The sequence below is a fragment of the Anabas testudineus genome, chromosome 12, assembly GCF_900324465.2.
Source record: "Anabas testudineus chromosome 12, fAnaTes1.2, whole genome shotgun sequence".
NCBI lineage: Eukaryota > Metazoa > Chordata > Actinopteri > Anabantiformes > Anabantidae > Anabas > Anabas testudineus.
The window spans coordinates 3,613,179-3,628,708 of NC_046621.1; the positions used below are offsets into that span (position 1 = coordinate 3,613,179).

Genomic DNA, 15,530 nt, shown 5'->3' on the forward strand with positions numbered 1-15,530 from the left:
GCTTCCAATTTCTCATTATATTGAGTACACGATATGTTGATCTTTGCCGCTACAAGTATTACAGCTGCCATGTTAGATAAACAACACAAGTAACAGAGGAGCGTGGCCCTGCAGTGAATTGTCTTTTGTTCATGTAATATTTTAAAAATGGGCCAAACAATATCTAAGCAGCAGCTATTCACTGACCTTTTAAAGATAAAACAGGATACGGATTATGCACAGAGCTAGTTTGGCAGGTGTATTGTGTCTCTTGGCCTCCAGGAGAACAGGGTTGGGCAGTCAGGTTGATTCTTGTTAGAGGTCAACCAATGTTTGAAATAAATACATCACTTCCACAAGAGCAAAACTGTTCATATGGGCATCTTTGTTAGAAAAAAAAGAAAAATGACACATTACTGATTACTGATGTATTTGATATGTCAATCAAACACAGAAAACAACAAAATAGCAACATAACTTCTGTGTAAGTGTCAGGATGGAGTGAAAAATAAATTCTAGCAATGGGAAATTACGTGACACATGGACTTTTTGAGTCGGTATCCTGCACCTGCTTTTTTTGTCGTGATTGTATTCACAAGGTTGAATAAGCTATATTAACGTAAATCTGCGCTACGTCAAATGGGGGGGATGCATTCACACATTTTAGCAGCGACATTCACCTCATCTAAATAGTCAATAATGCAAATGTGAAACCAGCTTCCCCACCTTTGAACAACCTGATCAACAGCCTTTTACCCAAAACTATTGTTTGCGAATGTGAATTATCAAGCTTTTGTGTAGAAACAAGAAAGGAGTAGCTTCATGTTTCGCTAATCACTGATTGCAACTGCTGCAGTTGCTGCTTAAAAAGTCAAGCAGCAGCTCAAATCAGCTGTTGCTAACTAATGTTTATTAAATTATTTAAAATGGATGACACACCAAATGTTGGTGTGTGTGCTTTCTGCAACTTGGTGGGGAAACAGGCTTCAACACACCACCACTCGCATTCCTATAGCCAGACTAGGGCTGCCTTACATACCTTGTCATTTAGGACTCAAGCGCCTGGATCCCAGTGGATAGCAGATGATAGATCCAACAGCAACAATTTGCTTTTCTAACAGAAACAGACAAAAGTACAAGACAACATAAGCAAACAAGAATAAATGAGTTTGTGCAAACATCATATATTCTCGGGCTGCTTCAATTCTATTGGAAAAATAGAAATTCCATGTGTAGCTGTCAGTTAACTGTCAGAATAACAATATGATAACCCTTACAGAACATTTTCAGTTGTGCTTTATATCATTTGTCCTTGTTTGAGAAATTAAGCTCAGAATTATACTACAGCCTACAACAGCAGACCACAGTACTGCTGTATGACATGAAAGTATATTGAAAGATCATTATCTGTTCAGCATCACAATATCTGCAATGGATCAGGAACAACACTGGAAATCAAACTGATCATTTGTCTAATCCTTTGTGAAGGGTGTTGGAAAAATCTAAACTGAATAATGGGATTAGATAATCTTGTGTGAGATACATGTTCCATGGTGCATGTTAATTAGCAGTTGAATTTAGGTCAAGAGAACTTCACCCTCTCTTGTGTTAAGTAATGCTGGTTGGGGTTTGATGCAGCTGTATTGGAATTGATTAAGTGTAATAACAACCTCAGAAAGTACTGAAATGCAACATGACCCTGCATCTCACATAAGAGCACAAACAAGGGAAACAAGGGATGCTGGAAAAGCATTAGCTTTACCAGCATGATCTGAGACCAATTGATCCAGCTAAAAGACAGGAATATCCATCAAGCACAATAAAGTTAATGAGCAGGATAGAGGAAGGAAAAAAGGGGAGGGTAAAGAGAGGCAGAAAGAGAAATTTTGACTTATTCATAGGGTCTCCCAATCAGCTGCAAACACATTGCACTGCACTGACACTCATTAGTTTCTGCTCCATTTCCTCTTGGGTGCCTTTATCCTCATCTCATCTATGTGGGATACAGAATTCTGCCAAACAAAAAGTTCTCCCTGACACACAGAGGAATAAAGCAAAAGAAGCATCAATTTTCAAACTGGGGGTTCAGACGGTGGGGGAGGGAGACCCATTTTAGCTACGCCAAAACCCTTGTCTACTGCTCCCTTTCATTCAGCCAGCCCCATCACCACAGCAGCCATAATGTGAAACCAAAAGTACGTGGGTGAAGAATATCACCTGCACCTTGTTTACATGAGCTGAATGAGGAAGTACTTCATCCTGCGCACAATCACATTTATGTTTCAGCATCAGGAAATGACCTGACAATAAATATTACTTCAAACATGCAGCTCATATACAATTTCATCCCAAAGGCTGTACTAAGTTCTCAAAGATGTTTCACCTTCCATCTGAAAGGCTCGCATACCAAACCACATACATACGTACGTAATATTAATAAATGTATTTTATTTTTCTTGCTACTACTACTAACTTGTAAAGATGCTTTAAGGAAGTCCTCAGAAAACATGACATATGGAGGCTTAAGTTGTATTATAATAAAAAAAGGTTCAGAATGCTAACTTAGGAAGAGCAGTGCTTTTGCCTGCATTCAGTCACATTGATGGAGTATTACAGTTGCTTGTTTGTTTTTCTTTGCTATGGTAATAACATCATCATCTTTGATTACTGGGCTAATTGAACATTAGTTATACCGGTTTTCTGTTCCTTGCCCTAACCAGTCTGTTCCTTTGCTCTGCTAACAGATTCCACAGAACACTGTAAGCTAAAATCAAATCTGGCTTGTTTTCAAAATGCTGTCAAACATGACACTGTGAGCAAACACAAAGACCAGCACACTCACTGCAGTTCAGGGTGTGTTCGTTTTATGACATCAGCACCGATCAATGTGGGCATGAACATGACTTGCTTTTTTTTTAGCACAAGTGAACAGATGTAAACACAGAACTATGCTTAAACTACAAGCGATCACATGACATTACAGAAAAGCAATGGTGTATTGGGGTCAGACAACAAGGTGCTGAACTGCTCGTGCCAGTTCAGCCTGTTTAAATCACAGCTCACTAAAGCAATAAAAACAAAACATAGATCTTTGTGGACCCAAACCCACCACTTTGCCTGTGCACACAAAACTGATTTCAGATCATTTGAATTATACTGCTCATCTTAGTTAATGGATAACATGTAATGTGCACAAAAATGCAGCTCAGCTGAGCTCTACAAGTGACTACCTCTAGTCTATCCAAAACACACTATGGATGCAGTGACTCAGACTGCATGTAAGCCAGCATAGTCACTGACTGAGACAAACCACAATCTCCTTGAGTAGCAACAAGAACAATATGGATTCCTACATGTACAGAGCATGAGTCTGAGAACATAAAAGATTGATCTTTGAGAAGCCAGTCGTGGTCATGGGAACTGGAGATGACGCATGATATTTGTGAGGTGCATGCTGAAATCAAATCTGAGTTGTAGTCCATCTCAACTGAACTTAAACACAACCTAGTTTAACATAAATAAATATCTGATTCTGCTCAGCGGGACGCTTCATCCCCTCATCATTCTAGACTATTGCAAATTCCTTGTCCCAGTCCCAGTGTCTCATGATGCTGACTTTCTCTGAGGCTTTTCCAAATAAAAACCTACCTGCAATCACAAGCCAAATAGAGCGAAATTAAATCATGTAGGCATTGAGGAACTGGTGAGCTAGAGTAGCAAAATAATTTCAGCACACATTAATTAAGCAAAACAATCACTGACTAGTCAATTCAGTATGGACCAATACACAATATTCATAAAATATTTGGTCATATCATTGAGTGTATAAAAATGATTTCTGGCAGCATGTTTCAGTCCACTAGAAATTAATGACAGAGGCTGCACTGATCCAATAACTGCCCCAAACTATAAAAATTGTCTCAGTAAACTTAAATTGCCAAAGCACATAGACAAGTACCTCACTCTTAATGTCACAAAACAGAACTAGTCAACTGCAATTTACTGGAAACTAAATATATGCAATCGTATTTTGCCACTGTGCCTATTTCCCTCACAAGTAGCAAACAATGAACTCAATGACCCAGGATATTATACTTTTCTTCAGTATAAATTTTAGATGTTTTTTTTTTTATTAGTTATATAAAATACATTACAGCGTATTGATGCTGTGCTGAGTCTTTATTTGACTTCATGCCCAAACCAATGCTCAGACAGTATCATATGTAGACAGCCTAAGGACAATATATTGCTTAGCTTATAGCACACAAGATTAGTTATAGCCATGCAGCCTGCAGTAGAGATATGAAACTGCTGCCGATATCACAAAGCTTTTATTACAGGCTTTACGTATACAATTTCTTTCTTCTTTCTTTTCCATTTGGTAAACAAAACCCTTTCAAAATCTTTCCATTGCATAATTTCCTCTATAGCAATGTCACTTATTCATACCAGTAAGTTATTTCATTTTTCCCCCCATGTGTTACATAGGGAAGATTTAAGCTTCATTGACCAGCAGATACCAAACCAAGGAAGGATTTGGCTTTATGAATGTATCTGCTGGTAGACAACAAGGCAGAATGAAGTAGAGACAGATGTTCTCCTAACTGGGTTATAGAATTAGATAAATCATTAGGGAGAAATGCACAGATGTATGTTAAACTGACAGACCAGCATGTCAAATGGCACACAGATATACACAAACACAAAATACAGACTCTCATAACATCCTAAGACCGTCCATCCACTGGTTGAAAGTGCTTTATTCAACTTAACAGACTAGTCATGTACACGGTCATTGATGTACATTATCTGCTGTTTGTTAAGCCAGCTTTCATATCCAGCAGGCACTGGACCAAGCAAAACAAATCTGTAAATCCACGCTATATCTCTCTGACTGATTTATCAATATGAAAAACAAATGATGCTTAAATGTTGCTGCTGTTCCACAATGTTGCCTCAGGCTGCAAATCAATATCATCTTACCAGTATTTGAAAAATATTATATCAAGTATAAATGCTGTAATGAGCATCACTGGAAAATATGGTAAGTTGACACAAGCACTTAAAATATACCAATCAAATCTGGAATGAAGAAGTGTGTCAGTGAGTTTTATACAGCCTGGGTGAGTCAGTGGGGCTGAAACATTGCCATAAATTATAAATATGAACCTGGGACATCCGTAGTTTGAACATAGACTAGGTTAGGTGTGATGTTTCAGTTTCCATAGTGATTTTCCCCTAAGACAATTCAACATTAAGCTGACTAATCCAATGCAACTGTCTGCAGGCACATGCACATTTGTAAAATCTTTGCAGGAAACATGCACACTGCAGTCTTTCCCAGTTCTGTTAACCTGTGTGGTTTGTCCACAAATGGTTTTCATAAGGTGTCTGACTAATCCCATGACATGGCTTTAGCATATGACCACACTTGAATTGTCAAAAGTGTAGTCACTGCCTGCAATCAAATCATTCATTGTCCTACTTGTGCTACTTAGGAGCAGCATCAGCCTCTTTGGGAATTCAAACAGCATAAGCCATTGAAAAGCACAGACTCATAGAAAAATGCTACACAGAGCAATTCTACCAAATCCGTCCGATTAGATGCAACTGCCTTTAACAGCTTAGACAAACAAGACAAACTATAAAACTAAGGTCTGTGTGTATGTATGACTAGATGAAATGGGACAATTACAACCGGCTTGTATTTAGCAGTTTATATTAAAGTTAGGTTAGTGTTAAAGTTAATATTAGCATAATGCAACTGGGCCTGTTTGTAACCCTGCTTCAGCAGAGCACAGCTCTCCTCTCTGTGTTGATGTCCTGCTTCCCATATGTTAGTTGGAGTTGTGGTAATATAAAATATTTACAATTCATATACATCATTAAGAAAGAAACATAGCATAAGCAGCAGCAGCAGGAAGGGTACAGTACAGTAAATTTACCTAGAAATGTTTATCACAACTTATTAAAGCTACCAAAATTGCTTGTTTTCAACCACACAGGAAAAAAAACAACAACAAACATGTTAATGACAGCATCAAGTCTTTGACAATAATTAGCAAAGAAAGCTGTCTGAAGGGAGACAATTATCTGAAAGCCACAGTAAGACATGCAACACCTAGAAATGAAAACAACTGCTACAAGAATACATGGAGCTGGATTTCTTACATGACAAAAACTACGTCAAACAACCTGGCAGATCTCACTTTGGAAAACAGTGTTGACAATGGGAGGACAAGATTAGTTACCTATTTAAACATACACTAACTGAAACTATGCTCTGGCTGAAAAGATGTGAAGGACATTTGGACAAATGCAGAGAATAAATCAAACTGAGACACAAATACGTATCAGCTGCAATATATTGAGAAACTACACATTGACACATTCGCATGAGAAACAACACTAGCTATTTACAATAGCTCATTTCATAACAGAACAAAATTTTTTTGCACATTTCTTCACTGTTGCAGTACACCATTACCTACAACAGCAATGATGACCCAAGTAGTTAGTCATTAAAGAAATACCATTTGATGCCAATCTAAAATTTTCTTGTCAACAGATTGCTTCAGCGTACTTTTTGTCCTGTTCACCACAAAAAAAAAACAACAACATGTGATTAAGTTTAAAGGTAGATTTGCTGAAGCTGGGGGATGAAATGTAAACGTACAAGATCACATTAACTGTAAAAATAAGGAAAATGGGGAAAAAACCTTCCTATCTCAAATGTCATTCAAAGACACCTACAGTCAGAGCGACACTCAGAAAATGCACCTGCTCACACCAGGCATAAGCAAAAACATCTAACCAATAAAGTAGTATGTATTAATACCACACTTCTGACCAACTCATTAAATTACATTTCCTACTCATCTGATGATTTACTGTATTCTGTTTCAACAGAAACCACTTTAAGGAAGTCCAAATACCATTTTAGAATGCTTTTAAATGTATTGCTGTCAAAGAAACCAAGGCTAAGTTTAGAACTGCTGAAAAACCAATCACAATAGAATGCATTATAGAATTAGTTTTTACCATCACGTTGACTATTTTGTGTATAATGGAGATAAAGAAACACAGTATTGCTGCTTATGTCTAAAGCTTTTGTCAAGTCTTTGCTTTCTTTCTGTCCCCAAGTGCCACAACAGACTGCTGGGCAGGTGTATCTGTTACACAACTTTGGCACCAGTGTGAGAAAAAACAGTACAGTGGGAGGCCTTTGTGGAGTGAATGTAATCTTTGATTGTAGATAAGGCGTGTTGTAAATGATCATAGTAGGAACTAGATAAATAGAATGGGTTCTTACAAAACCTCAATGGAAATATTAGTGGTGCTCTGTGCCCATTTATGAGATTTACGCATTGTAAACATTGAAGAGTATTCTTAAAGTTTTTGCTTTTAATAAGATTAGTAAAAATATGGAATGGAAAAACACACTACTCATAAATGAAAACAGTCTGAGGAACCTACATGAAACTGACAGGTTGGATAGTACATACTATTGGTCAGTATTATTATATTGCTCCTATTATTATATGAATATTTGGCTATTAATGCTCATACAACTCAGAAGAAGACCACAAGCAATAATAAGTGGTAGGTCATTCATTCAGGTCTTTGTTTACATTTTATTATAGCAATGATTTGGTTTACAATCTGCTGGTCTCCTGTTTTACAATATGGCAATAGCAGCCATGAAAAACCAGTTTGAAGGCAGCTGATGTCTTTCTTTTCATTTGTATACTGCATAAAATACATGCAGTGTTTGGACATTAACACACTGGAGCCCAGCCGGTTAGTGTCTAGGTGTAGTATAGCTGAGTCAAGTTTGTTATGTATTGTAAAGTCAGGCAACACAGAGATAAGTAACTATACCTACAACTATACCTGTATGGTTTGTTTACAACCAAACAGGTATTCACTTGAGATGGACAGAATCTGCACTGCAAACATAATGTCATGCAGACATTGTTGTTTATAAAGGACAAACCATCTGCTATATGTGCAGTAGTTCAGGTGTCTTACACATATTAAACCATGCTCATGGTTTCCTCATTTGTCTTTCATATTCAGGTTTCTCTTCTATCCCAGAGAAATCATTAATAAAACTGTAAAAGCTGACCTGCTGAAATTCCTAAAAATCAAAAAACCCCAGAGATTAGCCCCGCTTCTATCTCAAATCTTAACAGGATTAAATTATATTAGAGCTAAGCAGGGATGGTAATCTGATTAGTGAAGTGGTGAGAAAATGAAAACTAAACACACTATAGCGTCTGTAATCCCTCTTCCGTCGAAGGTGCTCCGCAACAAAAGATGTGGCTGCTGCTGTTTCATTGCAGCTGTTAGACTAAACTATAGTGATATTGGGGGAAAAATGACTTAAATTAAAGATTAATACCTTAAAATATAGTAAGTGGACTGCGTTTTTTTGGATGATGTGCTGGTTCTGAAAACACAGCAGGCAACGTTACAGCTGTTGGTGTTGGAAACAGCTGCTTAAATCTCGTCACCGACGGAAAAAACACTAAAAATAAGGTCACAACCTATTAATAAAGAGACATAAATCCTATGAGGCTGTAACATTATAAAATGACTGATAAATCTGACTGATTTAATGCGAGACTCTGGCCGGACAGCATCACTGTGGGTACTCAACGATCCTAACGTTATGCTACAGCTAGCACTAATGTTAGCATGTTGTATGGGGGCCCCCACACACAGAAGCAGCTACTTGTGCCAACAAAAGAGACTCACCTGAATTAATGTAGAGTCAGTTTCTCATTAAATGATGTCCAGGTTATGGGCAGGTTGCTAAAATCCGAGAATTAATTCGAGACGTAGGCATTAGCTCGTAGTTAAATGGAGCTTTGCTAGTGTTAGCAGCTAGCTAACGTTGCCCACTTGAAGCTGGCCCAGTCCGCACATTCCCCTCAGCAAAGCAGTCCGCAAGTTGTCTAACGCTGCGGTCCAGTTGTTTTCAGCCTTAAAAGTGTCTATCTCCCAGATAAGCAGCCACCCAAAGGCGAAGACAAAAGGAAAACCGTCCTCAATTGATAAGACTTATTGACACAGAGCATTAAAAATCCAAAATGTCCACGACATTCAGCAAGGAAATACAAAAGACAAAAATGCGTACGACCTCCGGCAGAGCGAAACCTTTTCCTCCACAGACTGCCGCACCCAGATGTTTTCACTCATAATTTCCTCTCCACGAATCATTTGCAGCACAAGCAGCCGTGACAGAGCCGACAGGAGCGACGATGAGGGGGTTTAAAAGCAGCGTGGAGCGGTGGGTTTCTTCCCTGCGACCTCTCTGCCTACATGCAGCCGCAGACTGTCCGCCAGAAGTCGCCTTTCCAGCTCCTGGTCCCCTGTGATGCTGCTTTCACTGTCTCCCCCAGACACTTTCACATAATCCCTGTTTGCCTCTCAATCTGTCTGCTTTGACAACATTTCCCTTTCTGATTAGATCCAGAATATCCTCCTCCACTTTATCACTCTTAAAGAATAAGACTTTTATTGAGCCTGTCAACATTTACATAAAGCACTCAATAGTAAATTTGACCATTCATTACATTTACTGTACATAACTTAAAATTTGATTTACTTTAAATAAAATAAAATAAATTATAATAACAGCTTTATACTAATGATTAAATTCTATTTTCTTTGGTTTGTACTCAAACACCTGCCTGTCCTATCCTGTGGCGCCCCCTGGTGTACAGGTGGCTTCTTTTATCCACTGCAGTATAGTTTCACTATTTATCAGTGTCAGGTGCCTTTATAACCACTGTAGGAGACTTTCTGTGCCATAATCAACCATGGATAGATCCTTACCTGTAGCCCTTAATACAGAAGGAAAACCCAGAGTCCTTCTTCTGCACAAAAATGTACGCAAATGTGTATTTGAGGACAACATGACAGTTCAGCATCGAACTGCTCAAGCAGATAGTGAAGTCTTTTCAGTTCAACACTCCCTCCTTGTGCTTTATTCAAGAGGAAAAAGAGAGAATTTTGTATAACAAAGGCAGCAAATTTGGAAGATAATGCAGCCTGTAAGAGCCAGGGAAGTTCAAAAAGTGCAGGTATACTAATAACATTAATGACAAATTAGAGTTTATGTTAAGGGTCATGGTATTGTGCTGATCATGATCATCATTAAAACCACATGCACCACGCCTACTATGATGAGTTTATTTCTCTGCTATAAAAAGGTTTACTGCACATATCATAAGAAGGGGTGTACATCTATAGTCCACTGTGTATTTGAACAGATGAAAATCATCAAGTAGAAAAAAAAAATCTTCAAACAGTCAGAATATATTTGAAGCAAAGTCATTTTCCTACTGACTCAATTCAACAACCAGAAATACGCTGCTTTTACAGAAACACTAAGAGAACACGCATTACAAGGGTTGGGGTTCTTCTGACTTGATCAGTCCCTTGCTTCGAAAGAAGGCATCCTGGCGTGGTGCACGTCCTAGGAAGGTTTCCAGCATGTCCATCCCATCTACAGAGCCACCAGCCTCCAGAATCACCCTTCTGTACTCTTTTCCAACCTGTGTTAAGGCACGTATGGAATAACTGAGAAAACTATTCTGACCAATTATCAGAAATAATAATAAATAAAGGTAAAGGTGTCTGACCCACCTTTGGATTCATAATGCCTTCCTTCTTAAAACGGCTGAAAAAGATGTCCATGGAGTAGACCTCACTCCACAGATAGCTGTAGTACTGACCATCATACCCTCCAGCTAAGTGACTGAAACTGGCTGTCATATTGGTACCTGCAAAGAACACATATTTGTCACCACAGTGGTTCTCATCTTTTGTTGTACTTCACAATTAAGTCTAGGTATTTATTCTTCCTAATTAGAGACAATTACTATAAATACATACTTGCCATCTTCATTACTGTTGGATGTGCTTCTCTAAACAGATGCTAACTAGCTTATATTCACCTTCTCCTGTTGATGAAAGGTACAACTGACCTGGCGTAGCAGGGACGCCCAGGATGTCTTGGCAGTGCTTTGCAAACACCTCAGCGGTATCTGCACTAGCACTGGTGTGCAGCGACTGGTCCACTTTACTGAGGACAACCTGACGCAGGTTCATCAGTCCTGAATGGGAAAAACTAGTCAACACATCAGAGAGTCTTTTTTTCTGCAAACATGTTAGAGAGAGAAAGGTTCAAGCGTCTAACCAGTGTTGGCCACTCTGGAGAGAATCAGTTTGTCGAGCAGATCGTCTGGGATTTGGCTGCCATCCTTGTAGTGGCGAGACATTCTTCTTAGAGGCTCTTTCTCCCAAACCCAGTTCTCAAGCATTTGGGAGGGCACCTCTACAAAGTCTGTCTCCACCAGGGTGCCACTGAATTCTGAAAAAGTGGTCTGATACATACACAGAAACAAGTTCAAGCTTCCTTCATCCAAATGTAATGAAACTGCTGACCGTGTACATCGCTTACTTTAGAGCACAGTTCATGCATAACATGACCAAACTCATGGAAATAAGTCTCCACTTCATGGTGTTGGAGGAGAGAGGGCCAACTTTTACTGGGCTTGGTGAAATTTGCCACCATAGCTGCAACTGGAAGTCTGCGTTTCCCATCAGGTCCACTGCAGCCAGGCTGGAGCCCAAAGCAGGCGGCATGGCCATACTTGCCTTCCCTGGTGGAGGATAAGGTTTTAAATGTGACACAACACGACTGAATGGTCTAAAAGGTTTGACAATGATCTCTTGTTGCTGTGCAGCTTTTACCTTGGATGTAAGTCCAGGTAGAACTGGCCAATCTCCTCCCCCGTTTCAGCATCATGGGTTGAATAAAGCTTGACATTTTCATGCCACACGTGAGCATGTTCCACCTCAGTGAATGTGAGACCCAGCAGCTCCTCGTAAATACTAAACAGTCCTTCTGTCACCACATCAAGTGGGAAATACTCAATTAATTTGTCTTTGTTCACAGCGAATTTGCACTGCTCCACTTGATTCATGTAGTAGGGCATGTCCCAGGCGTTGATCTGTCCATCATACTGGTAGCCTTTCATCAAGCACTCCCTTTTCTTTAGTGCAAGAATATATTTCCTCTCTTTGTTTCCAATGGGCTTCAGTGTTTCATATAATTTATCTGTAAGATAAAATAATAAAATGAGGGGAAAAAGTCTTCATGATCACATAGTTCACTTTGTACTGTATCTAAATCCTATAGGTCATAATCCAGATTACCACCTTTGAACTCTACAAACATTTACATATTAACAAGACACTGACACATATTTAGCTCCATTCCACTGTGCAATATAAGGCCACGTCTGCCACCTGCCTTCAGGAGCCATAAATCACTGTATGCTACACAACATACAAGCGTCATGTAGTGCAACACTCACTACATTACATGTACATGTATCAGGCATGAGTGTCACGTTTCTCTCGTCTAGTCTGCGTTTACTCTCCTGCCAGCTGTCTGCTACCGTTATTTTTCCACTGCAAAGCCGTCATCAGATGGTTTGAGCTGCATGTGTGTTCAAAAAGAAGGTGAAGTGTCAGAGGAGGTCACCATACCTAAGAACTCGGACACATTGCTTGCATTCTTGGCCATGTTGATCTCCAGCACATAGTTTGCATGATTACTGTAACCAAGTAAGTCTGCAACCTTTGCTCTCAGTTGTATCAGCTGTTCAAGGATTGCTGTGTTTACCTGGAAAAATGACAGAATACTTAAGATTTCAGGACTGGAAAACAGCACAACAGGAAGGTGATGCTCCCTCTATTGCCTGTAATATTTATAACAGACTCTCAGTTTAAGTTGCACAGGCCACAGTAGCCCAGTTGGTAGAGCAGTTACTGAGGTGTCTTTGGAGAAGACTCTGAAACCCTGTGTTAGCGTCAACATGTACGATCTGGCTTCTGTCCAACAACAACCTCCCCAAAGGAATCATTAAAGAATGCCATTATTATTATTATTAGTGCTAACCTCGGTGTAATGTGTGCTTCATTTCCTGTGACGTCTTCATTATGACTCTACTCTGTATTTCTACTTTTGTCTGCTCAGATTTGCTGCAGGAGAGTGACAGTAAACTTTGAGGCTGATGCCAATGAGACTAAATTAAACTGAATGACATGCTTTGAATGTCTCGATCGTGTAAAGGATATCTGAAACCTTCACAACAGGCTTCTTCACTAACACTTAAAACTACTAAAGAGGGAGATACTAATTACTGGTGCTTTAATTTTACTTTAAGCTTTGTACTTGTATGTAACATTACTTCCGCAGACAGGCGAGAAGTGTGTATTGATCAACTGTAGCACAGACAAATATGGATTGAACTGAATCCAGTTACCTCTTTGCACCTGCTGTGAAAAGCTGCTTCCATCTTCCTCCTGGTCTCATGATTGTGACACCTCTTCATCAGGGGGTAGTAATGAGGATATTCAAGTGTCACCTTATACTGCCCGTCTGCCGTCTTCTCCAGTCCACTGAGATAGCTGTCAGCTAGCCCACCTTCACAGAAGTGATGCATTCAAACCATATTCACAGCAGCAGACAGTGGTTCACGATGAGTTTAATGTAAATAAACTTACCCAACTCATGTTCAGAGAAAACAAGAAATGTATTATCTTCATTTAGATTCTTGTTAAACTCTATGGAGAGTTCGCTGATGAGCTTGGACGTTCTCTTTACCTCCTAGAGAGAGAACAAGCAGAACAAGGATGTGGTATAATTAAATCAAGAAACACAAGCAAGTTTTATGATGCAGAATTTCTATTATTTAAATCTACATTTATAATGAGATCAGATATTGTTTTACCTCTTGTATATCTTTAGACAGGTGCAGTCCTTTCCGCTTGCCTAATGTAACCAGTCTGTCTATGAACCTCTTTTCCTCAGGTGAAAGGTTGTCTTTCAGCTTTTTCTTTCAAAAAATAAGAAGACAAACACATGTTCATATAAGCAGAATGGCTAGACCCCTTTGCTAAATTTAAATCACACGTTTGTACAGGTTGTATGTGGGTCAGCCAGCTCTGCGTGGACTGACAAATAGCGTTGGCTTCAACCGATGAGATCAGATTACATTTCCATTTCCAAGGCTAAATAAGAACCAGTGATGGGGCCGAATGAGGGTAAACAAACCGACATAAAATGTAAAAATATCATCTATGTTTCTACTGTGATTAAATCTTCACACATTAAGTTTAATTGGCTTCTAATTCATCTTGAACGGGTAATATTACTGTAGGACCTCATGTAATCTGTCTCAGTGTACAAGTAGCCTGATATAAATATAGCGTCCACCTCCCTTATGATGGAAATATTGATGCGACATGCAGCGTACCTGCAGGGACGTGATACGCTGGAACACATCTTCTCTCATGCTTACTTCCACGTCAAACTCAGACAGCTTCTTGTCTGCCTCTGTGCTCGCTGATCGGACCTCCTTAGATGGACAAACGTACTGGGGGAAGTCGAGAATGTGACGTGACGCTAAGGAAACAGAATAAACACAAAGGCAGCTGTGGATGAACATATTTGGTGTCTTGTTGATTATTTAATAGTTCAACAGTGCAGCTCACAGAGGACCGACAACAAAAGCCACAACATTTCCATACATTACTTATCCTTTAAAGACTTACATGCATAATCCAGCTTGGCATTAGCCAAAGCTTTCAGGGTGTTTTCAACAGACACATCTTCTAAGTTTAGAGAACCGATATCATCGTAGACCTTCTTCATTCTGTTAATCAAGCTGTCAGTCATGGTCCTCATCTCATCTGGAGACAGGTCCCATCTCAGTGCGTTTGTCTTATTTCCTGCCTGAGAGCAGTCTCTGGCAGGTACCGCTGAGCCATTCTGGATGGTCATTCTCAGGAGGCGTTTAGAGATGCTGTAAAAATCAGACATTTTCAAGTTTAAAAAAAACAAAACAAAAGTATTACATTTTCCATTAAAACTGAGTGACTCAACAGGTGGTGCCAACATTAGGCAATGCATTCTTCAAAATAACAATTGTGACTTCATCTATGGTTATTTTAGTAGAACATGTGTCTGAATAGATATAAACATCCCTCTTTCATATATAAAAATTTCTCCTCTAGGTGATTAAAATGCAGATTTATTTTAATGTGAAAGGCAGATGGAGGTTTAATACTATTCATTACATGCATCCCTCCACATAGAACCACAGAAAGCAAATAAAAACAACCTAAAATCACCCGGACATTCGTGCTCTGCATGTTTCTCTGCTCCATAACACCTTTCAGTGTCCACTCAATGCAGTTACAGGTCATGGCAGCGGAAAAAGTGAATAAAAACATTTAAAAAGTGCAATAATTTGTACAGAAAACTCTGTTCAGTCGCAGCCAACACAAACAGCTCAATAGTTTTTCACGATTAACGCGTGCAGGTGCAAATAAAAGCCATCCACTGATCGTGCAGCTGCTGCAGCATACCTGACAAGCGTTCTGCAGACTACGACTCTTAACGCACACATGCCTGCGGTGTCATGCGTTTCATACGTGCAGAAAACAACCGCGCTCTTCCCCTCTTA

General features: G+C 39.4%; 2 protein-coding genes across 4 annotated transcripts in view; both read right to left on the reverse strand.

The window, feature by feature from the left end:
- Positions 1–9,212, reverse strand: part of erbin (erbb2 interacting protein) — a 42,581-nt gene extending 33,369 nt beyond the window's left edge. For 2 of the 3 annotated variants that reach the window (XM_026353705.1, XM_026353707.1), the window contains exons 1-2: positions 8,740–9,212; positions 1,019–1,093 (exon numbers count right to left, since the gene is read on the reverse strand). The gene's annotated coding sequence lies outside the window, so the exon portion shown is untranslated. The remainder of the gene's footprint in view (positions 1–1,018; positions 1,094–8,739) is intronic. The other variant, XM_026353706.1, reaches the window with a different exon arrangement.
- A 748-nt stretch (positions 9,213–9,960) lies between these two features.
- Positions 9,961–15,473, reverse strand: nln (neurolysin (metallopeptidase M3 family)). Its single transcript, XM_026354014.1, has 13 exons — positions 15,433–15,473; positions 14,617–14,867; positions 14,319–14,467; positions 13,794–13,898; positions 13,567–13,669; positions 13,326–13,486; positions 12,547–12,682; positions 11,746–12,112; positions 11,453–11,654; positions 11,189–11,375; positions 10,977–11,105; positions 10,636–10,772; positions 9,961–10,544 (listed from the first exon to the last, which is right to left on the reverse strand). Exons 1-13 carry the CDS (start codon positions 15,471–15,473, stop codon positions 10,392–10,394), a joined length of 2,121 nt encoding a protein of 706 aa, XP_026209799.1. The 3' UTR covers positions 9,961–10,391.
- Between the last annotated feature and the right edge of the window lie 57 nt (positions 15,474–15,530).